Below are 25142 nucleotides of genomic sequence, written 5' to 3'. Positions count from 1 at the left end.
AGCAATTGTAAACCACAAAGCGCCCATCAACTCCTTCTGCCAATTCAGCCAAAGTGATATCGCTTCCTCGCATCAGTATAACTTTGAAAGCGTCGTACTGAATCTGCAATGTCTTCCGCAACGCAGGAACTAACCCACATCCGCAAAGTCGCCCTCATCGGCGTAGGCCCCTCCACATCCCATCCTCCATCCATCCCACTGACACCATCAGGGCACCGGACAAGTCGGCTCCCACATCCTCACCCACCTCCTCGGCGCGGGCAAACACCAAGTCACAGCTCTAACCCGACATGCCAGCACCGCCACGCTTCCCACCAACCCCAACCTCGACGTCGTTAAGGTCGACTACGACAACGACGCAGCCCTCACTTCCGCCCTCTCAAACCACGACTTCCTCATCATAACCCTCTCCGCACGCGCCCCACCGACTCTCCATCTCCGCATCGTGTCCTGCGCCGCAGCTGCCAAAATCCGCTGGATCATGCCTAACTACTTCGGCTACGGCATCGGCGACCGCGCACTCAGTTGCAAGGCTGAACTACCCGCCAACTTCGAGCGTTTCATTGATGATGTGAAGAGTACCCCAGGAGTCGATTACACAGCGCTTGTATGCGGCTTCTGGTACGAATTCAGTCTCGCAATGGGGGAACCGTGGTTTGGCTTCCGGATCCGCGAGAGGAGCGTGACGATGTATGGAGACGGGATGAAGAAGGTTAATGTCAGTACGTGGGACGCTTGTGGGAGGGCTGTTGCGGGGTTGTTGTCTCTTCCCGTGCATCGTCAAGATGCCACCGATGGTGTCGCGTTGGAGAAGTGGAGGAACGAAGGTGTCTACATTTCCTCCTTCCTGGTTTCCCAACGCGATATCTTGGATAGTTTACACCGGGTGCTCGGGACGCGAGATGCGGATTGGACGATCAGATACGAGGATGTGGAGAAGAGGTTTGAGGATGGGATGAGGGAGGTGGGGCAAGGGAAGATGTTGGGGTTTGCGAAGGCGCTTTATGCGGGGGTTTGGAGGAGTGAGGGGGCTGATTATGAGAGGGAGGGGGGTCTGGATAATGGGGTGTTGGGGATGGAGGAGGAGGATTTGGATGGGGCGACGAGGAGGGCGGTTGAGATGGCGATGGGGCCGATGGGGGATGTTGAGGGGCAGTTCAAGTAAAGGGACTTGGTGGGATGTGGGGTTGTGACGTTGTAATTTGAGGAAAGGAAAGCGGGATGATGATTTCGTAGGAAGGAAGTTGTGTGGCTAAATTCGATGATGTTGAGGAAGGAGTGATGATGTACCATCGGCCATCATGGTTCCTGCTCTAATCATTCGGCTTCTACCCCACCTACATCCTCTCGTTAGCATCTGCCTCCCCTCACTCATTTAAGACGACTTACTAAGATTTCCTCTACTCGATACGCCTATTTCCAACCTCTACCCTTCTCTATTTTCCCCTCGCTCACGGGTGAACCAAAAACATTCCATTGCGTGGAGCTTCCGCGCATCTGCCATGCCGGTTCTTCGTCATTCTTGTCATACGATTTCCTCTCCTTCCAGTCTTTCCAGCGCTCGCGCAGCGATCTCTTTTCTTTGGTGTCCGGCTCAGGCTCGGGCTCTGCCATGAGGGCGGCGAGGGTTGATGCTGGGACGCCGCTGCCTTTGTGACGCGATTGTGCGAGCGCAGAAGCAGTCTGCGGATTGACGGGTGCTCCAGTTGCGGTTTTGCCATGTTGCGGCGGTGGCTTACGTGAAGGCTTGGGCTCGTAGGATATTGGTAGGTCTGGGTCTGGACTCGGATTTGTGCTCGATGATGTTGGGGTCGATGCCACGATCTCCTTCGCCTGCTCGCTTTCCTTAGAATCCATGTCGTGGGCGGCCAACACGCACAATGCCAGCGTGTGTAAGGTTTGAGGTACGTGGACTGTTCGCAGGATACAGCAATCTGACGATGCTCAGGCGTGCAGCACAACGTTCACAATACATGTTAGCGAGTTGTAGTCAGCCTTGGCCCACATCTGCAGTCAGCATCGTATCATCGATGCATCCTGCCACCTGCCAGTGCCGAACACCCGAATGCGAAAGGAACATATGCGATGATAGGCCGTGATGGGCGCGCCGAGAACCCCGAGTTGCGGCAACAAGTCGACCCAGCATGATCTCAGGCTTCACAAGATATTAGATCCGAAATCAGACACGATAAGAGACTCTACCCAGGGAGGTATGAAGTCGCGTTAATCACGATGTCGCACGAAAGATGGTGTTGATGGCGCGCGACATTGATGACGCCATGTACTCGATTTGTCAAAGCTTCGGTGGCGGAAGCTCTCCGCCACCCCTCCGCATCATCTCCAATCCGCCGACGAACAAATACTCCACCAGAACAACCACCACCACCTTCCCGTAGAACGAATCCATATGCGCTTCCCTTCCTTCCCCACATTCCTCCGCGCCTTCCACACGGTCACCAACACAACAAGCGCTTTTATCCGATCGAGTCCTGCTAGCACGCTCGGTCGCACTATCTACAACACGCCACAGCGCGCAGTCATTTACCGTTCGATGCCAAATATCCCCTTCTTGGGCGCCCTTTTCGGATCTTCTAGCAGTATGGCGGATAACACAAACTACCCTGTTCAAAAGCCCGAGGGCGAGTGGCAGGCACAGCTATCGCCAGGTACAACAGCACCTATCCCAACTACCAGCGCACGGTCACTAACACTACGATAGAGCAATTCCGCATCCTCCGAAAGAAAGGCACCGAAATGCCCGGCTCCAGCTCACTCGACAAGCACTACCCCGACGCCGGCGTCTACAAGTGCACCGGCTGCGAAGCGCCCCTCTACAAGGCAAACCACAAGTTCGACTCTGGCTGCGGATGGCCCGCGTTCTGGGATGCCGTCCCTGGCGCCGTGGGACAGAAGCCTGATCCTGGTCTTGGCATGATGAGGACGGAGATTGTTTGCAATAACTGTGGGGGTCACTTGGGACATATCTTCAAGGGCGAGAGGTTCGGTAACCCCAAAGATGAGAGACACTGTGTCAACGGTGTGTCGATCAACTTCAGCCCTGATGACAAGAACTGAGTTTCTGGGTCATGGATTAGATGAGTTGAGTGGTGTATATATGGGGGTGTAGGGCTAAGTGTATTAGTGACGACGAAATGAGAGACAACGTTGATCAATGGCTTTGATAAACTCGCGCATGACGTGCAGTGGTTGCTGGCATGGCGTTCTTCATCTTAGGACCGACTCGATTCAGCTACTTGAGCCCCCACGTCACCTCAGACAGCTATATGAAGCTGCAGATTGCTTAAACTGATACATACGACCATAGGATCATGAAAATTAGGCTTCCCGTCCGCTCAGCCATATACAAGCATGATACCGGCGGATTAGTAGTTAGGTGGGTGACCACTAGCGAATCCCCGCTGTTGTATGTTTTTGCTCTTTTTTGCCCCAGATCTGAAATGGGGACTCTCGAACCCATGCCGCTCTTTCTGTCCTTTTCCTCTTTTTTTTGCTCTTTTTGGCTGACTTAGCTGGACAAGCAAGCTAATGCATCCACCTTATACAAGGAAAAAACTAAACAAGTCTAGAGCCTACATTAACGCTAAGTTATCTATCTTGTAGGGTTTTAAGTTAATGTAGGCTGCAGGCCTGTTTAGTTTTTTCCTTAGTTGGCGTGCGTCCGTGGATTCATCACACGGCTCGTCACGCGACGCTGATAGCAAACGTTAGTTGTTCCTATATCTATCAACTTCCTTACGCATCCAGTCTACAACAGACACTCCAAGGTAAGATGACATCTAACAGCGAAGACTGCCATAGGACCGATGAAGTCGACGGTTGCGCCATGTGTATGAAGAAATGGACTACCGCATGTACTGGATGCGGCAATATCGGCTACTGTTCCGAAAATTGTCGACAAGAAGACGCGCCACAGCATGATACCATCTGCAGCACTTTCAAGGACTTTCAAACCCGGCCAAGCGAAAAACACTTTCGAGCCCTCTACTTCCCTGCCGATGAGCCCAAGCCACGATTTATCTGGCTTCTCATGGACGGAGAGAGTCTTACCTGGAAACCCAATCCTACCGATCTTGCCAAGTATGTTCCAGGATCACCTTCGTCGGCGGACTCGTTCATAACAGATCACCGTGTCGTGCAGGATGATCATAGCGAGAACCGGGACCTTATAAAGGGTTTGTGCATCGAGTATGATCCAGTGTCTCAGGGTCAGTCAGGTAGCCACAAGGGTCCAGCTTCCATGGAGCAGTCAGCCAATATGTGCTTTGCTAGAATGATTGGACCGGAAGTTGGCGGACTTCGCCGTGGTGGTCAGGTTGGACGTGTTCATGGGTGGAATCCTGAATATGGACTAGAGTCAGGGGATGTGGATTGCACTTCGTTGGGTCCGCTTCTGGCATGGGTCACGGAGGTTACTTTGTATTAGACATTTGGGAGAATGCTGCGGATCTGATTGCGAGGATTGTGTTCGTTCAGGATATATTGGGGCCTATGGGCATGTATACTGATAGATTGATGACTGTCATTCACACCCAACGATAGATTTGTATACCCTAGTGGCGTTTAAGGCAAAGAACCTCTCGGCAATCTTCACTATAATCATGCATACAATTCACTAGTCCACCTGCTTTCAGCACAGTAATTCACAGTGCATGCCTACACCATTAAACAGATACACTACTCTCTCACATATCTGAACAACACTGCCCAGATTACCTTAGCCGACTACGAGTGTAAAACCGCGTACGCAACCCATCAATACATGCACCGTTGCAACCCGCAATCATGTCACGCTACCGACTCAGCAACGTCTTCAACGACCAATACACATACACCTACACGCCACTCCCAAACCCAGTCCCCGAAGCCGAATGCTTCATCTGCAAAACACCCTACTCCCCACACGACCCCGAAGGCTGCCAAGCAATCCAACTCCATCCCTGCGGCCACATCATCGGCCACTCATGCTTCACAGAATGGATCAACCGCGCACCCCAATCGTGCCCCTACTGGTCCCACCACCTCCATCCCACGCTGAAACCCTCGGTTGGCGACGAAAATCTCGAAGTCAAGTTCCTCCGTTGGTTGGTGCATACAAAATGGATAACTCACATAGATCAACACCACGACTTCCACCTTGAGATCCTCACCCCCCTCAAATGGCGCAGACGCGCACTGTGTGCCGTGAAAGCGCTAGCCAAGGGCACCCTCACAGACGAGGACGTTTATGTGCTAACCAAGGCTTCTTTCCTCACGTTCATGGACGCGGTGTTTCGGCGTGATATATACGCAAGCAGCCGGGTTTTCGTGGTAGGCCTTGGAGTAGAGCTTATGGGTCGTGCGATACGACTTTACTTCTCGATTGGATCCGACAACGTGCTCTTGGATTTAGTAGGTAGGTTGGTGTGGTTGACCATTCTTATAATTTGGGTTTCGATACTGGTATACGCGTGCGCTTATTCTGGGGTTACGTGGTGGGTGTTGAAGCTGGGTGTGCGGCGGCGTGACGCAACTGAGCGAAGGAAACCTTTTGGCATGCAGGAGTTGTTTTGGAGAGGATTTCGATTTGGAAAGAAGTCTAGATGAGTAGAAAGTATATATGTACAAAGATATAGGTATGAAGGTTACGGGGCTACGTAGATTCAATATCCCCAGAATTTTGGAAGCGTTCACTGACGCTTGACGTACTCGACTGGTCCGTCGTACTTGTCCTTCCCGATTACGTAGTAGTAACCCATTGCAAAGACAACAAGAACCGCGAACATGACTATGGACCAGTTCATGTCTGCCAAAGACGGGTTTGGCACCTCGGGGAAGCAGATCAACACAATAGCCAGAGACAGGTATGTGATGGCGATGATGTTAATGTAAAGGCCCGCCCTGCCAAGGTCGAACTTAGAAGGAAGGAGTGGTTCTCCGAGGACACGTTTCCTGATCATGCAGCCGATGACGATGATGTTGGCAGTGAAGATACCGAGTCCGCCTAGCGCGATGACGATGTTGAAGGCGATGGCGGAGCCGATGTTGATCAAACTCAAAAGTGCGGTTCCTACGAGGGTTGCGATGACGGAGTTGACGGGAATGTCCCAGCCTGGTGGTACCTAGGGTTAAGATTAGCGAAAGGATCAGGAAGCGGGAAGGATGAACGTACGTAAGCGAACCAGTTGGAGAATGGGAGACCTTGATCACGGGCGAAGGACCAGAGTTGACGGGATGAAGCTGTCACCTGGTTGACCGAGCTGAACATGAGCAATGAGCAGATGAGTACTACGAGAATGTTCGTGGCCACGATAGATCCCGTCGCATTCAATAAGATCTGAATCCATGGTTGACCAAGCGGGGTGGCGAGAAGCGTGTCGAGGTCGTTGCCGAGAGTGGAGAAGACAGTGACGGTCATGATGAAAGCCAATGAGTAGTTCACGACGGCCGTGGATACCATGGCTCGAGGACTGACCCACGCAGCATCCTTCACCTCCTCAGCGAGATGGACGGCCAAGTCAGGGTCTCCAAGGGTAAGAATGGGGCCAAGGATACCGACGAGAGTCGCAAGACCTGTATTACCCCAGCCACTGGGGTCTTCGAAATGAGTCCATGTGGTTGTGACATCTGAGCGCTCGCCCATGACCCAGAGTACTACGACAAAGGCGAAGAACCCGAACACATGGAGGACGAGTCCGAAGCCTTCCAGCAGAGGAAGCTTCCTAACGAGAACAGTGTTGCACAGGATCGAGAATGTGGTGATGGCGATGGACAGAAGGGTGCTATGCCAGCCTTGGATGACATAGGATGGCTTGTTCAGCACGATCAGAGCTGTGAACTGATCGGCGACCGCGAAGGCCGTACCAGCCATACCTGTTTGCCATGCAATGACACACAGCCATCCTGAGATGATCCGTCAGTACTGTATACGCATTGTGTTCAGCGACATATAGCATACCGGTGATGTAGCTGAGTATCTTCTGATATTTCCTTGGAGCCAGTTCCGATATCCAATGATATTGCCCACCAGCTGTTGGGGCCCTTTATCTGTGTTAGCGGGACGCACTGATGCTCGATTCATCACACAGTCACCTACATGGACACCATCTCTGCCAATGAAAGCGTGACGAAGAACATGCCGAAGCAGACGACGACGAGTAACCAGATACCGCCGGCAGCTCCTCCATTGTAGAGTGAGATTCCGATACCACTACAGCAACGTCAGCAGTCTTCTTCGTCTTCGAGGAACAGTACCATACATCAATGCGTATTCCCATGTGCTGCCAAGGAGTACAGCGAAGCCGAAGATGGTCAAGAACTTGAATTGCCGCTGATCTCTTGTCAGTCTATCGGAACCTCTCCGGCGGGCGTTTGCAACATACTCTCAACTCCTGCAGCTTGCCCATGCGATCCATATCGCTCTCATCACTATGCGTGCCATACTTTTCACCCACGGCAGTCTGGTTCGCCAGCTCGATGCTGTTGGGAGAGTCGATCGCCTCCGAAGGACCCTTCATCATGCTGTCGTTCATTGTCGCGATGCGTGCATGCCACAAGTAGATAGAGGAGTGTAGTCGGTAACCAGTAATCAGAAGAAAAGAAATTCGACAGGGTGGTTCCGATGTCTGCTGCGGGACGTACTATCCCATTCGAGAGGGTGGCGCTGGGTGGAGCAAACGTGCTCAGCTGTCTCGTTCGCTTGGAGACACTGCAGGGTATCTGGTACGTAATGTTGGGAATCAAAGGATCTGGAGGATCAGATTGGAGACCGGGGGGCTGGCGCATGCCGCGAGCTTGTTCGCGTGTTCGCAGGTTTTCATGTGGCAGTGGGACTCTCTGGACGCACTGGACAGGTTCAGTATGCTCCGCAGCACGTATTGTAGGATCTAGATGCTCTTCGCTTATGCGCAGAGAAATGGCAGTCACAGAAGGACCGGCTTGCGCACCGGCTTGCGCCGCAGAACTGCCGTTAGTCTAGCATCCTGACGGGTCGGGAAGCCCTCGCGTGGGATGGCTGCTCGACTGCATTTCTCCTGCGTCGGAGCTTTAACCGGATGGGAACATCGTCTTTGGCGACTGCAAGCATGATGACACAGTGACATGTTGATCTGCAACATCTTCGTGAAACTGCCATGCGTGGAATACAGCCAGAGATACGATGCGAAGATCGAAGATGGGGACAGTGGAGTGGTACATGTGAAATGAGAGATTGTTCTGAATGATGGTGTGGGGTGAGTGGCGCCGACGGGACGGCTGGTGGGCTTCTGGAGACTTCAGGCCTTTAGCGCAGGGAAAAGCTTGAGTCAGCCCGGGCCGCTGGCCGCGCGTGTCAGGACTCGAGGACAGCATTGCGAGCTAACAATCAGACCACGCCGATGCGACTCACAAATACTTCCACGAGTGACGCGAGCCGAATACATATTAACGTGATCTTGTCTACTGCGCGCAGTAAATCTCTGACGCGAGAAGCACCGAGAGTCTTATGACAGACTCGCCGTCTCCCGTACAGCCCCAAATACCCGGTGGGAGCGGGCTGCGGGAATTCCGACCTCTTCGTTTTATGTATGTACAGTAGGGCCGTACTGCATACTTGTTGCTCTCTATATACAGGCACGGCACGGTTCGGTCAGTGCTCGGCCGGTTGCGCACGAGGGAAAATCGATCGGGATTGGATGCTGGGTATCATCATCTCGGCATCCCAGCCCTTGGCGACCAATGCAGGCAAAGTCCCGGAGGCGAGCGGCTATCAGGAGCCAAGGTAGGCGACCCAGTATTCGGGATCACTCTTGCGCCTCACGTTGTCGAGTGTGATGGAGGGACATGAGCGACACGGTAAGATCTGTTCCTTGAGGCCCGACATGTTTCCAACAACCAACGGTGTCCAGAACTTTATTACTGCATGTCGAGCGCAACATAGCAGTCGTTTATAACGCCTTTTTGCCAGTCTGTTTGGCCTCACGCGACAGATGGCGTACTCATCCAGTTCCTCGCTCCTGGCCAGGGCGTCGGACAACCGCTTCGCCCGCATCACGACCACCGATCGGGGCGCGACGCTTTGGGTCGTCACGCTTCTTTCCATGATTTATGCGGTCCTGGTACTCGCAGTTCGTCTCGGGTTCACGAAATGGAGAGCGCATACCTGGGACGACTTTGTCGTCGTAGTAGCACATGTACGCGTCGCGTTGCCCCCCACCTTTACTGCCTTTATCAGTATGACCCGAAGCTGACGTCAACACAGCTTTTGGCGTTCAGCATGTGGGCCTTCTTGTTTTCAGCGCTGAAGAATGGTCTCGGGAAGTCGTATAGCATCTTAGAAGATGCAGAGATATCTAAAACACAAGAGGTTAGCCGAAGGTTTCTTTATTACCTCCACTCCATCCAATATGCTGATGTGCGCTAACACTTTGGATGTTGTCAGCTTTATTTTACGAGTCGGATCTTGCTGTTCATCGCACTCGGACTTTCCAAAGTCTCTATCCTAATGCTCATTCGGTCTGTGTTCGCCCGGAACGTCAAGGTCTCCATACTAGCGATTGGTACCGGGGTGATCGTAGTGGTGTTGGGCCTGATTGGAGCCATTGCAACCACGACCTATTGTTCAGTCGATACCGTCATACCGAGACCTGGTGACGAGTATTGCGTCGATTCAGTGAGTCTAACCTCCGTCTCCCTCGAAAGGCTGTACTAGCTCGCATGAGTGGTGCCTCATCTTTGGTAGCATTCCCGTCAATGTCCCCCTGGGAGATCCACACATGTTTCTGCACAAACACTGACCTGTTAGATTCCCTGGCTAAAAGCAATTACTATCGGTGACATGATCACCGAGGTAATCATCATGGCCTTGCCGATAATAGGCTTCCACTCGTCTCTAATGTCGATCAAAAGTAAATTCATCGTTGTGATGGCCTTCTTTACGAGGATACCGTACGTATGAACACCGGATCGAGCTGGCGACGACACTAACACCTTTTTAGAAACGTTGTCTTCGCTCTTATGCACTTCCTCGCGTATGCCAAATTCATAGAGAGTCGTGAGCCAGCCATTCGCATCGTCCCGACCGTCGCCTGGCAAAGCGTTCTTCTTTCGTTCAACCTCATATCCGCAACAACTCCACTCCTCAAAGGCTTTACCCAAGGATTCATGACACAAGGGGTATCCCTAGGATACTTACGTGAGGGAACAACGGGCGGAGGTAGTGGGATGTCAGGCGGCAGTTATGAACTCAAGTCCCTGACGAAGAGTACTCGATCGAAGTCGAAGTTCTCGTCGTTGAAGCTGACGCCGTCGGATGCATACGCCACCACAACAGTCGAGGGAAACTCCGAAGAAGATACTCTCCCACCCTCAAGACTAGACCGCTTAAGGGGTCAGGAGAGCTCCAGAAAATCGACCCTCCCACCCTCCAGGATGGACTGCATGAGAGGTCAGCGAGCGGAGCGTGCATCTATTGCTAGTCAAGAGTCGCAAAAGATCATGATCAAACAAGAATGGCAGATTTCGGCGGCGTAGACCGTAAGAGTATCTTTTCTGAGCATGTGGTGTTGTATGCCATGGGCTTGTGCCGTAGCGTCCATCCTAACTGATATGCAAGTGCCATATTCGTTCTTCCCTCGCGCGACAGGGATTTTGCGATGCGCTTACCTAAGCCGCCGGGATTACCCCGCCAAGTGGCGACGCAACATTAAACTCCGACATCTCCAGGCAAGCGACCACCCACACTTCCCATTATCTCTTCACCAATAAGATGGCACCACTAATCTTTGGGACGGCACATTTCTGGTTCCGGGCGCTAACAACGGTCCTGAGATAGCGATAATGGCGTACCCATTCTTCGTCGTTCCCAAAATCGCTTCTTCGCTACAGAGCGACTCGTCATCTGCACTTCTTCCATTCTCATGAGACTCGACCACGGAAGATACGATGTCACACCTTTGCCATCAAGCGTTGGCGCGAATGCAATAGCACCTGACGATGGAGACGAGGTCAAGAAAAAGAGGATAGGGTCGCGTGACCTGCATGTCGACACCCGGGCAAATACCACATCTTCCGATATCGACGACGTCGAACAAGACAAGCCTAAGAGCCAACCGGTGTCATGGAGCGAACTGCCTCGGAAAGACCAGCTCTTCGTCTTGATGCTTGCTCGTCTTTCCGAACCTTTGACTCAGACCTCGCTGGGCGCATATCTCTACTACCAGCTCCAATCCTTCGATCCATCACTCCCAGAGTCGACCATCTCGTACCAAGCTGGCATCATCGGCGCAGCATTTCCGGCGACTCAATTCATGACCGCAATGTTATGGGGTCGATTCTCGGATGCAGAGTACGGTGGCCGAAAGAGGACGATCTATCTTGGGCTTCTTGGCACAATGCTTAGCATCATTGGCTTTGGCTTCTCGCGCAGTTTCGCCATGGCAGTAGCGTTTAGATGTCTTGGTGGTATACTGAACGGAAATGTTGGTGTGATGAGGACTATGATCAGTGAGATCATCAAGGAAAAGAAGTACCAGAGTAGAGCCTTCTTGATCTTGCCTATGATCTTCAACGTCGGCGTCTTGGTCGGACCTATAATGGGTGAGTATCATCGGGCTGTCTACGTAGAAGAACGTACTGACAACAACAGGCGGTGTGCTAGCAGACCCCTTTGCCAGCTACCCTTCTTATTTCGGGCCAAACTCCACTTTCGGTGGCAAAGACGGCGTACACTGGATGAAGCGATACCCTTACGCCCTACCCAATCTCACGAGCGCTGTGTTCCTATGCCTGTCATCCTTTGCCGTTCTCTTCTTCCTCGAAGAGACAGGTGAACTCTGCAAGCATAGGCCCGATCCAGGTCTCCGCGTTGGCCGATGGATATGTCGGACGATCTTTCGCCAGAACATCGCATCTGAAGAAGGGTACAACGTTGTACCGGAGGATGACTTTGAGCTACAACCCACACCCACATCGGTACATGCACCATCATCTGCTAGTCTTGACAAGTCGAGGATTATCGTCAGACAGCAGCTACCCTTCCGTCGTATCTGGACTCGCAACCTCGTCACAACGCTCTGCGCGCACGGAGTTCTTGCTATGCACGTAGGTACCTTCAACGGCCTCTGGACTATTCATCTCTCCACGCCTCGCTTCGACCGTAGTCACCCATATCCCCCTGGGTTCACACCTCACGGCCTATTCTTTACCGGTGGTCTCGCCATGCCTCCAGCGCGTATCGGTATCGCACTTGCCATCATCGGTGTCATCGGCATACCCTTGCAACTCTTCGTTTACCCACGAGTTGCGCATCGTCTAGGTACAGTGGGCTGCTATCGCATCTTCCTCGTTCTCTTTCCAGTGATGTACACGACCGCTCCTTTCTTGAGTCTAGTTCCCAGCTGGACTTCCCCACCTGATGGTGTCAGCGGACCTTGGATATGGATCGCTATTACATGTGCTTTGTTCATACAAGTCCTCGCCCGTACATTCGCTCTGCCCTGTACGGCTATTCTCATCAACAACGTCAGTCCGCATCCATCGGTCTTAGGTACAGTTCATGGCATAGGCCAGTCGGTATCCAGTCTGACCCGCACCGTGGGGCCAATACTCTTCTCATGGATCTTCGGAAGGGGGCTGGATATGGGCATGATCGGACTGGCATGGTGGTGTATGGCTGCTGTAGCCATCGCTGGATGGGTGCTCGCACAGGGCGTAAAAGAAGGGAATGGACACGAGATACTGCTAGAAGGGGAGAAGGAAGAGTATGATTGAGAATGTAGACGTCAATGCATCCAGAAATCTCATTTCTAGTACAAGATTCAATCACCACCTGGCAGCTACTATCTCTCCAGGACTCCTGTCCTACACCCTTACCACCATCTATTATGCCTACGTTGCTTTTCACAGGCTGTTACCTGCAATGCACAACCACCTCATATCCTCCCCGCTCCTTCATTGGCAGCTTCTTAAGCGCAAATCATGCTCTCGTATACATCTCAGTCCACCATCGCTAATCTTCAAGAAGCCTCCCCCACCACTGTAGCCCACAAACCTCAAAGTCCCGCCTCCTCCCCAAACCCCCCATTCACCCCCTCCTCATCAGCAAACAACTCAAAAACCTTCTCAATCCTCTCCTTCGTATCCTTCGCAACCCCATCCCCTTTTCCATCTCCCCCACCCTCTCCAACAACACCCCCCAAAACCTCCATAAAAACATTCAACTTCCCCCTCCAATCCGCCACATCATCGCTCTCAAAGTCAATGTCGGGATTAAACCACTTTGCCTCCGCCGCATCAATAACCCATTTCAGCGACCTATTAAGATAGACGAGATCAGAACCACGAATCCCTTTCTTCTTCTTCTCAAGGCAGGTTTGTAGCGCTTTCATCTCGTCCGCGAAAAATTGCTTGAAATGGGGGTTGGCGAAAGCGGAGACAAGGGTAGAGGAGGAGGTGATTTTTGAGGCGGAGAAAGAGCCCATGCCTAGTTCGACGTCGGGTTTGGATGCGGATTTGGGGGGTAGAGAGGGGGCTTTTGAGCGCGGTTTGGCGGCCGCCTTTTCGGTTGGTAAGGGTTTAGATGGTAAGTAGCCTAAGCTTGAGAATTGGGATGGGTTGACCGCGGCGATGGACGCCGTGGTCACGGGCTGTGGCGGCTGCGAGGATGGTGGTGCGGGTATGGGGGCAGTGGTAACTGTGGGCGCGGCGGCGACATGGCTTTCATACTCGTCGGAAGCGTCGATCATGTCGACCTCAGGAGAGGACATATCGCTGTTGTCTGCGCTTGAGTTGCTTGTAGCAGTACTGAAGGACGCCACGCTGGGCTGTGAGACTATCGAACTGGCAGGCGTACTCGCACTGAAGGTCGACGCGGTGCTCCAAGATGTTGCCGAACTTCCAGAGTTATCGCTACTTGGAGATGACGACGATGGTGACGACGCGGCCGAAGCAGGCGGACTACCAAACACCCCACCGCTCGTCTCGAACGCGGCCAGTTGGTCCATAGTATCGTATCCGCACTCCATCTCGTCTCCCTCCGCCTCTCTCAACCGTGCTTGTTGCTGCTCCACAAAGCCATGCGCTATGGACCGCCATGTGGACTTATGTCGCGCGAAGCGAGTGTCGAAGGGTTTGTGCATCGAGCTTGGGCTGGTAAGACGAGGGGGTAGGATGTCTATTCGGCGAAGCATCTGGTCGCGCTTCTTTGTCGTTCGTACTGCTGTGTGTGGCTCGTGGTTGAGATGGACGTTTAGGTAGGTGATGTGGGGTTTGGAGACGCGGGAGTTGAGGGTGCGGTCGTTGGGGGTGCGCTTAAAGGCCATATTGGCGATAAGTGATGATGGAGGTGTCTTGCTTGTCAATAATAGAAGCAGAGATAGGGTGGTGTGATGGGTGTTCGCGAGATGTCTGGTATGGGTGTACTCTTGCTCGCGAGTAGCGGACGACAAGGGAGACGCTGAGGCTGTTGTGGGATGGGAACACGACGGTGACCGCGTATTGCTAGTGTGGGTCCCAAGCGCCCTCAATACTGCGTGACCGGCGGCAGCGAAGGGTCGCAAAAGTCGAAGTGAATGGAGGTGAAAGCGGGCAAAAGCCCATGGACAGACTGGTGGGCGTCACGAGCACACGCCCTGTCACTGAATCAACAACTGAAGGAGCGCTACACATTGTGCACAACGAATACTATGTCTTCGAACGTAGACAATACTGGTCGAGAAGAGCTGGAGTAGGGAGGGCGTTGTGTAAGTCCCACTTCGAAGCTCGACTTTGCGGTCCATATGATATACAATCAGCTTATTTCTACTAAGCGTTTGGAATGTTTATGTATTTATACTATCAGAAGACTATATATCTACCTCCACAGACCCATCAAACCAAATGACAGAGACTCACCCTTCAACCCTTCTCTCAGACACCATCCCACCTTATATAAGAAAAAAACTGAACAGGTCTGCAGGCTACATCAAGATAAAAGCTTGCGAAGTCGGTTGCCCAACAGCGACGCAGGCTCCGGGGCGTTCAGTTTTTCCCTTGTATGTCATGATGCTCATACCACCGCACTGTACCCACCTCAACACTAGAGATAAGCTCTATTCACCACGTCCAAACCTCTTCTTCGGATCGTAACGCTCAATCTCTCCGCGAGCAGTCCGACTCGGTCTCGGCTTCGCTTTCGGCTTACTTACCTTGTCATCTTCCACCTTCTTTTCTGGCTTCTTTGGCTCTACTTCTAATCTACTGCCACGCTTGTTTGTGACAGCTGACCGTTCATGTGCTCGACTGTCCATCTCACCAGTAGAACGCGCTGCAAACATCTTTTCTCGGCGTCGTGCCTCAACTTCTCGTGCCAGTGCATATCTGTCGACCGGCGCAGCTGGCTCCGCTGGTGGTTCCACTACTGTCGCACGTTTGCTGCTGCTCCTGTCTTGTGAGTCTCCGCGACGGCGGCGGCGGCGTTGCCTGTCCTTCTCCTCTTCTCGGCGACGGGACTCTTCCTCTTGAGCTCGCTTCTTCTCTTCGATCTCCAATCTCCGTTCGTTCTTTGCTTCACGCGCTCGCTGTATCTCGGCCTCTTCCTGCTGACGACGCTTTGCCACCTTTTCGTTGGTGATCTGCTTCGCCCGCTGTATCTCGGCTTCTTCCTGTTGACGATGCTTCTCTCGCTTTTCGTCGGTAATCTGCTTCGCTCGCTCCATTCGCCTGTCGTCTTCCTTCTTACGTGCTAGGACTGTGTCGTCCAAGTCACTTGAGCGTTGTGCTTGCTTCTCCGTTCCTTTCTGCTCTGTTGCGTCAATCTTGGCAAGACCTTGTGTTGGGCCTGTCTGACGCGGCTGCGACTCTGTCATGTGGAGTCGACGTCCTTCTTGGTATGGACTCTCAGACGGTTGTCTGGTGCTGCTTCTTGACCTATAACGATCATCATTGTGTTTAGAAGCGGGAGATCGGCTTCGACGTCTGGGCTCCCGATCTCTTCGTAAGTTGCGCGAGTGGCGATCATCCTCGGAGTGATGTTGGCCTTCGCGTGGCCGATTTGGAGAAATCGATCGAGCACGGTGTCGTTTCGCCTCCCCAGGAGCTTCGTTGCGTTGTGCGCACTTGATACTGGCAGTCGATGCGTCATTGCGCGACACACTGCCATCTTTGTCTTGTACAAAACGGTCTGTCTTAGTATCCGTTCTGGCAGGGGAAGGATCGGCGAGAATGGCTGACGACTTGAAGCGCTTTGGCGGTCTGGTAGTTACTTCAGGCTCGCATTGGTCGACAGACTTCCTCTTCTTGCTTGTGTTAGAAGGCGATCGAGATGATGTGTCTGAGATCGTATGATTCGACATTGTGGCGTTGTGAACAATATACTCATCCGCAAATCTCTCGCCGCCAAACACCATGACGGTCCCCTCATTGCTTTCAATGACGGCCCGTCTCTTTCTTTGATCCTCCATGAGGTCCTCCTCGCCTACTTCTGACCTCTTTCTCTTCTGTCGCGTTTGTTCCTGATCACTGTCCCCGTCCACATCTTGCTTTCTGGCTTCTTTTGGGACGAGTTGAACGTAGCCGTAATCTTCAATCGACGGTGGTTCAGACTGCTCACTCGGTATGCAAGGTTCGACAGTGCAAATGCGCTGAGGTGTGCTCCCGTTGGCATCGGCGTCGTGTTGGGCGAGTGAGGGCGGCGTTGGTGGTGGCGTAAGACTTGGAGCTGCGCTGAAGGTATGCCCTCTTGCTTCTACGTCAACCCCAGCCTCTGTCTCTGGAGTCCCGCGATTCGAGAGTCGCTTTGGATAGGTGACAGCAGGGCGCGGCTCGATCTCTTCGCCGTAGATGTTGGGTAGGGAAAGGCCGTCAACATTCGCGTTTGTCGCGTTGCCTTGGTAATCAAATTGAACACTGGTGTCGAGCTGCTCGGAGTGTACGACGTAGTCGTCTCTTGTTTCCGACCAGACCTTGTATCCTGCCGACAGAGCTGCGTCGCGCTGTTTGTTAACTAACAGCGATGCCTTGACCTTTGCTTTTAGAAGATCCTTCTTGCATTGCGCAACATCCTTGGTCTGGAACGATGAGGTGACACAGTTTGCACGCCTATTGGAAACGTCTGGAGCGGGAAATGGCGCGCTCTGAACGACGTCGTGCGCTGATGGTCCCGGCTTGTAGCGACCAAGTGCGGCAGATCCAATTTTGCTGACGAGCTCCTGGTGTGTAGGCTCGCGATCGTAGATCTGGCGGAAACCATCGGCATTGCTTGGTGGGAGTGTTTGTATACCAGCGCTGCGGTACAAGACGTGTCCTTGAGTAGTCACCTCGGCTGTCGATGGGACCGCCTCATGTCCCGACGACCCAGACTTGCCGTGTTTAATCGATGATGTAGCAGCACTAGAGAACCTGCTTCCTGGTAGAGTTGCTGCGCTGGTAAACGTAGTGTAGGGAGTTGTCTCGGCTGCGACGGTGCCGATATCAGTAGTGGTGTTGACATGTTCCAGAACCTGCTGCAGGCGTGCGTCGGCGGCGGGTGCTCGTTCAGTCATGACTGGTGATGTGGATACAGCGGACACGTGAGGATAGTTGGTCTGCGGACGTTGACAAGTGATGTCGCAATATGTGGTAATGCAAGTCGGTGGAAGGTGCAAACGTAGGATCAGGGTCCAGCTGGACAATAGCAGCTAGCGCGGAACCAAGTCGAAAATCGCGTGCGTCAAACACTTCGTGAATCTGACGTCTCAATAAAAGTGAATACATGTTTCCCGAATAAGAATGTGTCTGACCTCTTGCCCCATCCATTGTTACATTGTTTCGATGACATTGTGTGAATAATTCCTCGTCCAAATTGGCATCCAGATCCGCGAAAAGAGATCAAGACATGTACTTTTCCGCGCAGTGTTCTAGCTCCTATCGTAGTATATTCGCGATTATGGGTACAGAACCATGCTCAAGTAGTCGCTCCAGTACGGTGCATTGGTGGTGAAATGGGTGAGCTGTAGCGGTTAATAGATCGCTCTTTCGATATCAACGTCCTCATCACAAAGCCACCCCGTGAACTTTGTAGGGCCGAAGTCGCCAGTGTGTGGCTCTTCCGAGACCTCTCCGACGTTCAAGTCTTGCGAATGAATCATGCAAGGCGTAGGATACACCAGCCAGGAAACGATCTGGTATGTGTACTCTGTGTTGAACGGACGCGGTGGCGAGAGGCAAATGAAACCGATGAGGGTTAGAGGAGGTTAGACGGTCCTGGGGTTATGAAGCGCTTGTGCTCCATTGTTCTGTTCTCATTGCTTTGTTTTTGTTCCCGCCCTCGCGTTTGAGAGACACACTGTGGCAGGGTGAGTACGTGTTCTTGCTCTGGCACTCACGCAGAGTTGCCGTGATTAGTGATGATAAGAAAGATAGCCGTTACCGTCAAGCTGTCAATGGTCGGAGGAAAGCACTTCTGCGTTGGTAAGCGGAGTCTGAGTTTTGACAATTTGTGCATCCGTTGAAAGATTGAAGCTTCCATTGGGCCGAGAGTCGCTTCCCCGCCTCTGTGGGGTGGATATCGATCTCAATGGAGCATGCCTTGCGAGACGCATGCGTGCTGCTTGGCCAAAAGACGCGTAGGCGTGTCGTAATTCCAGGGCAATCGAAGATGCCAAGTTGGTGAACCGTTGACAAGCCTCGATCGCAAGGCGACTAGCAAGCGACGTTAGCTATAGCGCTGAGCTTGGAAATGTCGATGAGCTGCGGTCATCACTCGGTCGGCTGTGCAGCGGGCCGTGATGAAACGCCGCTGGGGTGCATTGCGCAAGCATCGTCAACATGCCACAAGCCTACTTGGCGACATAGATCAGAGGGTCGACTCGTACGAACGTCCAATGACAGGTGGGATGGTGAAGGGTACGATATACGAATGAACAAGTGAAAATGAGAGCAGCACGTGGATGCGCGAAGAACGGTTCGCGCGAGGCTGACTTGACCAAGAATAGCGGATAAGCGGGGCAGATCAGCGTCATTGGGCAGCGGCTCCCGGCGCAGTTGCAGGGATGTGCGTACAGCCTCATGGGAGACGCGTATCCGGTCGACCAGCCATAACATGTCCACGCCGCCGCCGCACATCCACTAACCTGCCAGCTCATCGTTCGTTCCAGGCACCTGGTCACATCACAAACCACACGCAGGAGACAGACGGGTATAACATGACGCAATGTTAGACGAGAACCTCCCCAGTACGTGTTCCCAGCCCAGCCATCCGGGCCAATCGCCATATCAATAGCGGTAGTGGTACTAACCACTCTTTAGCCTTCTTTCTCAAGGCCTCGACCGACAAGCTCAAGCACCACGAATCCTTCTACTTCACCCAGAACGGCTCCGAGCCCGAGGCCCAATATGCCCTCCACCACGTCGACCCAGCCTCCCATGAGGCGAAGAACACATACGCCGTAGCCTTGTTCGACTCGCGCAACCCCGAGGTGCTGTACGGCGAAGTGCTTGCAAAGCCGGGATGGTCGCACCCAACATTGTCCCAAGAGGAGATCCGCAGGAATGGCGGAGTGCCGCCCCCGCCCCAGCCCATCTACCCCACCGAATTCGCTATCCAACTCTACAACCCCGACTCGCGCGTTGTCGTTAAGCACTCGACAGCGAAGTGGAGCAGCACCGTCAGCTGGGAGTTCAGCATACCCCAGGTCACCTTCAGGACCCCGAGCAACTCTACGCTCGATCGTAGCCTTGCGGATCCCGGCAGCGATGCGAACACACCCAAAGTCAACTTTGCCTGGCGGAAGGAGGGCAGGCTGGGCAAGGACATGACATGCTACATGACGGGCAAGTCGACCGATCCCACCGGCAAGAAGGTCAAGAAGAGCAAGGAACCGGATATCGCCGTTGCCCTGTTCTCTGGCCTGAAAGAGCTCACAATCATGGAGTCCAACCTCTACCGCGTCGAAATTGAGGACTACAAGGGGCTGGAGGTAGCTTTGCTCATCGGGGCCGCTGTAATACGCGATCTGTTTTTCAGCGATCTGAATGACCAGTTTCACATCAATGCCAACATTCGGAAGAACAGCGCGGGGGTGCGCGCGAGGAAGGGCTCATCGCCGCTCGAAGGCCCGAACATCACAGCCCCAGTCATGACACCACAGCCTCCTCCACCGCCAGCCTACACCCCTTCGTCGTCGCAATACCCACCCGAGAAGGTCGCCCTTCAGCCTGCCGGCGGTGCTGGCGCGAACGCACAAGTACCTCCACCTTCATATACCAGCAACAACAATGCCACCAAGCGCTCTTCACTTCCACCGCTAGCTACCAACCAGGCCCGGCCCAGCCAGCCTCCACAACCCGTCCAACCTCAACGACCTGTTCAACAGCAGCGCCCGCCTCAACCGCAGCGCCCAACACAACAACGGCAGCCAGGGCCAAGGTTAGATCCACGAGCGCAGTGGGAGCTTGACGCCGAGACTGCGCGATTGAAGGCACAAGTGGAGGCCGAGGCACGCGAGCAGAAGCGACAAGAAGAAGCAAACCGAAAAGCTCGGCGCAGACAGGAAGAGGAACAAGAGCGCAAGACGCTGCAGTTCCTCGAGCAGGAGCGGAAGCAGAAGGAACGCGAAGAGAAGGAGCGACGCCGGAAACAGGCTGAAATCGACAAGGAGACAGAGCGTCTAAAGAAGCAGTTCGGAGACCAGTCCAACCTCCTCCAGCGCCCGTCCCCACAGCCTCAGCGACACTCCTCACCCCTCGTACAGGGCGGATGGCAGAACCAAAGACCCAGTCCAGCGCCCCGCCCTGCGCCCGTTCCCGCACAACCCCCGCGCATGCAGCAACCGCAAGGTGTGTACCTGCAAGCACCTGTACAACATCGGCCCGCTGCTAGTCAGAGCAGCTTCTTCAGCAATGGACTACCGAAGCCGGTTGCCAAGGCTAAGAAAAGTTTCTGGGGGTTGAGAACACAGAGTGAGAGCAATGCCGAGAAGATCAAGAAGAAGAAAAGTAGCATGTTTTGATGAATGGTTCTTTGGCGCTTGGGTCAGGGCATTGGGAATGGCATTGGGTATGGAGTTTTTGATTAGTGAGTCTTTATGATACCAGACCTTGCAATACAGTCATGTTCATCTACGACCTTCATGTTTTCTGTGCGTGTTCGTGTTGATCTGCAGTACCCAGATGCCACGCATCATCTCAAGCCATGCCGGATTGGTGCTAGCGTTCCCGCGACTTCTACATCCAGCTCCGGAACCACTCCACGACACGTCCGACACCAGCTTCCCGCCTCTTCGATCTCGCATTCATTGTATTCACCCCAAAGTTCAGCCATGAGCGGCGTGCCATCATCTCATCTCCGCTTCCGCTCAGCTCGAGGTTCGTCGCGAAGCCGTCCAACCCCGCCAAGACATAAACTTGCTCACTTGAGCACATTATCCTGGGGTCCGTATGCAGGGTCGCAGCTATAGCTCGCGCCACAACATGTTCGCTACAATCAGCTACAATCATGAGTGGATAGATGCACACCGGTTTCAGACTCCTCGACCGAAACTATTACCTTTGATTGGATCTTACATCTTTCCCAATGCCGTGGTCGCGGTCAGGCGAGGAAAGGCTTCTACGTGCTTGCTTGGCAGCGGGATAGAGGGATTGAGGTTCCGTTAGTATGCGGGTAGGTGGGTGGAATTGGATGCGGAGGCGCTGGAGAGGAAGGTGTGTTGGATGTTGGGGTGGGTATAAAGGGTTTGGCAGCTGCATGTCAGATGCTGTACGCTGCTGGTTGAGTGAATTGATCGCTTCTACACCTTCTCGTTCATACCCCTACGACTGAACCTACTTGCAGCACCACCTTCTACCTGTCACCGCGACTATGTTGTCAACCACCCTCCTCACAGTCGCCGCCTTCGCCGCGGGCGCAAACGCTCACTTCCGTCTCCTCGCACCCACATGGCGCGGTAGCTCCTTCGAAGAGCCAGCTAGCCAATGGATCTACCCCTGCGCCAATGTGAACGAAACAACCGACATGGCAAACCGTACGCATCCCATTCCTCCCTTCCCTTCTCAACACACTCCCCATCCCCCAAACCCCCCTCCTCCACATCCCTCATTCCCAACCCACTAACCCACCACCCCCAGGAACTCTCTGGCCCCCCACCGGCGGCTCCACCATAATCAACGGATCCCACACCTCAGCCCTCACCTCCGTGAACCTAGCCCTCGGCAGCAACGCCACAAACTTCAACATCACCCTCTTGGAGATGTTCAACCAAACCGGCGCCGGCGTCTTCTGCATGAAGGAAACCGGGAAAGCGAATCTGGAAGAAGGGTTTAAGGCGGCGGGGTACAGTGGGCTGGATGATGAGCGGATTAATGGGTTGATGGCTACCGTGCAGGTTATTCAGTTGGGGCATAGTGGGAGTGCTTTGTATAATGTGAGTTTTCCGAGCCTTGGTGTTTTGGGAACGGGGAGGAGAAGAGAGCGTGGGGGAAGGGGTAGTTGTGATGGGAGGGTCAAAGCTAACAGCTGACAGTGCGCGGATATCATGTTCAACGCTACGGCGGAGTTGCTGTCGGATGATCAGTGCCAGAATGGAACGGATGTCAGTGGTGTGGCGATTGCGAATGTGGGTTCTGTGACGGAAGAAGGTGGGGATGCGGCGGCGTCGCCTGCGCCGACTGGTGCGGCGGGGAGACTTAGTCCTGTTGTGGGAACTGGGATGGTCGCGGTGGTTTTGGCTTGGTCGTTGCTGTAGAATGCTGGTAGAGTTGTGGCTGTGGAGAGTGGATGGACGGATGATGATACCTCCGACCGTGTTCGCAACAGGTACTACACTCTTGTTGTCCAGGCGGATGTAATGTCTTCTTCTTCATGAGCCTCCGTCTCCATTGCCTTCTTCTTCCTCATTCTCCCCCACTTCTTCACCTTCCTCATCCGGCAGCTCATATTCCTGCGGCACTTCATCTTGCGCCGGTGTCTCAGGTTGCTCCTCCTCCGAGCTAGATTCGCCCTCTGTCATACCCGGGTTACCGTCACGTGTCGATCTTTCGCATTGTGTACAAGACTCAGCGTTCTCTTCGTTGGGCCAGCGGCACACTTCACATGTCCACTGGGGCATCTTCGTTATGATGCTGGGGTGAAATGAGGCGAAATTATGTAAGATGCCGTAAGTGACCGTGAGAGTGCACGCATGTGGGTATCTTGATGAGGTGGTTCATGAAAGGGAGCTGTTTACTTTGCATTGCACAATGTCCATTGTTAAGGATGTGTGGGTAGTGCGTGAATGCTTTGTCATTGTCACTACGGTACAAAGCGCTTGACGATAAGTGGGGATCAAAAGAATGGATCAACCTGGACGCGAATTTGGCCTCTGGCGGATGAACGCTCTTAGCAACCGAGTTTGTCTTTTTGACTTCGGAAGGATGGTCCCTTTTGGATGTTTGAACTGGGAGTGAACGTCATCGGACCTCTGCAAGGTCTTGGTAGCAACCTAGAGAAGTGAAACTAGATCATCTGACAGCTGTGAATGTGCCAGTCGCTCTCATCACATAACACCGCCGACCTACATCTCTTCTTTTTAAACACAAAGCAGCCTTTACAACTCTACACTCTCTGCCACGAAGCAGTACAACTCACCACTGAGCCTGAACGTCTACTTTTTCAACACGCATCATCATCATCGTTTGGAGCACGTGAGAATGTCAGAATCTGATGCCCAAGCCTTAAGTCGCATGAACACATACGTAGTGCCGTCATACATACCAAAAGACGCACCAAGAGGCCCAGCTGCTATGCGAGTGTCTCATCCAACTCAAGACGAAGCCTATGATGAGATCGACGACTGGTTGGAATCTGGGCTGCAGTCGTATACAGAAGAAGGTCAGCGCATGCTTGATGCGGCGAATGGCGTCCAGGTACCGAAGCGTTCGACCGCGCTGACGAGCACGGCGGACGCTGTTGGCAGACATGAAGAGCCCGAACAGGCTTCACCGCCTCCTGCCTACCCTGAAGACCCTTCCGTGCTGCTCAACGAAGACAACGCGATTGTTCCATCCCGCTCACGCGCATCCATGCGGTGTGGTGGAATCGTTCGCCACATCGCCATCAGCGGTGACTACAACAACATGCATTTGAATACCGGTACCGGGCAGCAGAACATCGCACATTACGACTATCGCAGGTATCGGGATGAACAGACTGTTCAGGAATATGACGATGCTGGGAACGGCGGCGGCGGCGACGAAGGCTACGATGGTGCGAACGAGGACCGCAACGACCGCGGATTTATCCAGGATGACACCCCAGGGTATCGTTCACCAATGGGCGGCCAAGACGATCGAGATGATTGGCGTGACGATCGCTACGATGGGGACTACGACGGTCGTGATAATCGCCAATATGATGATTACGATGAGAGGTACGAGCGTCGTGGCCGTCGCAACACGCCTGCACGTGACAGCCGGGCTGGTGCGCGCTACGATGATGACGACGGATACCGAAGTGACGGAGGTTACTATAGCTATGGTGATGAGAGTGAGTACAGTGACTGGTAGGCCGAGGGTAGTGTGCGCATCTCGTTCATAAAGACCGTAGCGTTGGTCGACGGCGGAAGAACTTTCCGCCTAGACAATGCGCGTGAAGGCTTTGGAGGCGGGCTGGAATAGACGCAGTAGTAGTGGTAAGGCTTTGGAGGTGCGGGATCAGATTGGTCCATAGTGAGATGATTGTAGCTGTAATTACTGTAATTCAACGCAGGTCCATAACAACATGTTGATATCTTTGCCTCTTCCACGAGATGTAGGTTGAGGAGGGAGAAGATCGGGAAGGCACGCTCGTGAGACGACGCCGAAGCAAAGGCCACCCCGCTTACGTAATATCGCGTCAAGCGTCGTTCACCCGCCATGCATCTTCGCCTGCCTTACCTCTTTTCATCTACAATTGTCACGGCTTCATCTCCAAACGCCACGTCTACAATGCGCGATACCTACATGGATATTGCCTCATCATGCCGCGCACTCTGATCCTCGACGAGCTCGGCTCACGGCCCCGAGAATCTTCGCTCGCAGCTTTTCAGCCCCTACGATAGCCTGAGACTGTCTGCATTGCTCACCCCAGCCTCTCAGCATCATTGCTTACAATGCAGCATGCCACTACCTGTACACATGGCACGCCCCGTGGTCGTCGCTCTACCGCGACGGTCTGAAAACGAATGAACCACTTGTTTCCA

At 53.4% G+C, this 25142-nt stretch overlaps 11 protein-coding genes across 11 annotated transcripts; 7 read left to right on the top strand and 4 right to left on the bottom strand.

Annotated features, from left to right (window-relative positions):
- Positions 1-108: 108 nt before the first annotated feature.
- Positions 109-717, top strand: J4E85_001012 (uncharacterized protein; the record flags this gene model as incomplete). Its single annotated transcript, XM_051465300.1, has 3 exons — positions 109-162; positions 212-607; positions 634-717. The coding sequence occupies 3 exons, from the start codon at positions 109-111 to the stop codon at positions 715-717; spliced, it is 534 nt and encodes a 177-aa protein (XP_051331821.1).
- A 696-nt stretch (positions 718-1413) lies between these two features.
- J4E85_001011 (uncharacterized protein) lies at positions 1414-1857 on the bottom strand (the record flags this gene model as incomplete). Its single annotated transcript, XM_051465299.1, has 1 exon — positions 1414-1857. One exon carries the CDS (start codon positions 1855-1857, stop codon positions 1414-1416), a length of 444 nt encoding a protein of 147 aa, XP_051331820.1.
- Positions 1858-2407: 550 nt separating this feature from the next.
- Positions 2408-3075, top strand: MSRB5 (Peptide methionine sulfoxide reductase B5; the record flags this gene model as incomplete). The annotated part of the gene is made up of 2 exons (XM_051465298.1): positions 2408-2666; positions 2720-3075. The coding sequence occupies 2 exons, from the start codon at positions 2408-2410 to the stop codon at positions 3073-3075; spliced, it is 615 nt and encodes a 204-aa protein (XP_051331819.1).
- Positions 3076-5687: 2612 nt separating this feature from the next.
- Positions 5688-7529, bottom strand: J4E85_001009 (uncharacterized protein; the record flags this gene model as incomplete). The annotated part of the gene is made up of 6 exons (XM_051465297.1): positions 5688-6119; positions 6170-6900; positions 6956-7038; positions 7094-7207; positions 7257-7327; positions 7380-7529. The coding sequence occupies 6 exons, from the start codon at positions 7527-7529 to the stop codon at positions 5688-5690; spliced, it is 1581 nt and encodes a 526-aa protein (XP_051331818.1).
- A 2369-nt stretch (positions 7530-9898) lies between these two features.
- On the top strand, positions 9899-10506 carry J4E85_001008 (uncharacterized protein; the record flags this gene model as incomplete). The annotated part of the gene is made up of 2 exons (XM_051465296.1): positions 9899-9921; positions 9972-10506. 2 exons carry the CDS (start codon positions 9899-9901, stop codon positions 10504-10506), a joined length of 558 nt encoding a protein of 185 aa, XP_051331817.1.
- Positions 10507-10892: 386 nt separating this feature from the next.
- J4E85_001007 (uncharacterized protein) lies at positions 10893-12744 on the top strand (the record flags this gene model as incomplete). Its single annotated transcript, XM_051465295.1, has 2 exons — positions 10893-11571; positions 11621-12744. 2 exons carry the CDS (start codon positions 10893-10895, stop codon positions 12742-12744), a joined length of 1803 nt encoding a protein of 600 aa, XP_051331816.1.
- A 281-nt stretch (positions 12745-13025) lies between these two features.
- J4E85_001006 (uncharacterized protein) lies at positions 13026-14294 on the bottom strand (the record flags this gene model as incomplete). Its single annotated transcript, XM_051465294.1, has 2 exons — positions 13026-13750; positions 13826-14294. 2 exons carry the CDS (start codon positions 14292-14294, stop codon positions 13026-13028), a joined length of 1194 nt encoding a protein of 397 aa, XP_051331815.1.
- Positions 14295-15062: 768 nt separating this feature from the next.
- J4E85_001005 (uncharacterized protein) lies at positions 15063-17492 on the bottom strand (the record flags this gene model as incomplete). The annotated part of the gene is made up of 1 exon (XM_051465293.1): positions 15063-17492. One exon carries the CDS (start codon positions 17490-17492, stop codon positions 15063-15065), a length of 2430 nt encoding a protein of 809 aa, XP_051331814.1.
- A 1649-nt stretch (positions 17493-19141) lies between these two features.
- Positions 19142-20939, top strand: J4E85_001004 (uncharacterized protein; the record flags this gene model as incomplete). The annotated part of the gene is made up of 2 exons (XM_051465292.1): positions 19142-19163; positions 19237-20939. 2 exons carry the CDS (start codon positions 19142-19144, stop codon positions 20937-20939), a joined length of 1725 nt encoding a protein of 574 aa, XP_051331813.1.
- Positions 20940-21787: 848 nt separating this feature from the next.
- On the top strand, positions 21788-22670 carry J4E85_001003 (uncharacterized protein; the record flags this gene model as incomplete). Its single annotated transcript, XM_051465291.1, has 3 exons — positions 21788-21950; positions 22054-22349; positions 22449-22670. 3 exons carry the CDS (start codon positions 21788-21790, stop codon positions 22668-22670), a joined length of 681 nt encoding a protein of 226 aa, XP_051331812.1.
- A 943-nt stretch (positions 22671-23613) lies between these two features.
- Positions 23614-24468, top strand: J4E85_001002 (uncharacterized protein; the record flags this gene model as incomplete). Its single annotated transcript, XM_051465290.1, has 1 exon — positions 23614-24468. One exon carries the CDS (start codon positions 23614-23616, stop codon positions 24466-24468), a length of 855 nt encoding a protein of 284 aa, XP_051331811.1.
- Between the last annotated feature and the right edge of the window lie 674 nt (positions 24469-25142).

The sequence above is a fragment of the Alternaria conjuncta genome (assembly GCF_024043145.1).
Source record: "Alternaria conjuncta strain BMP 0040 chromosome Unknown scaffold_1, whole genome shotgun sequence".
Lineage (NCBI taxonomy): Eukaryota > Fungi > Ascomycota > Dothideomycetes > Pleosporales > Pleosporaceae > Alternaria > Alternaria conjuncta.
The sequence above is the reverse complement of the archived record's forward strand: the minus strand, read 5'-3'. Positions and strand labels throughout refer to the sequence as shown.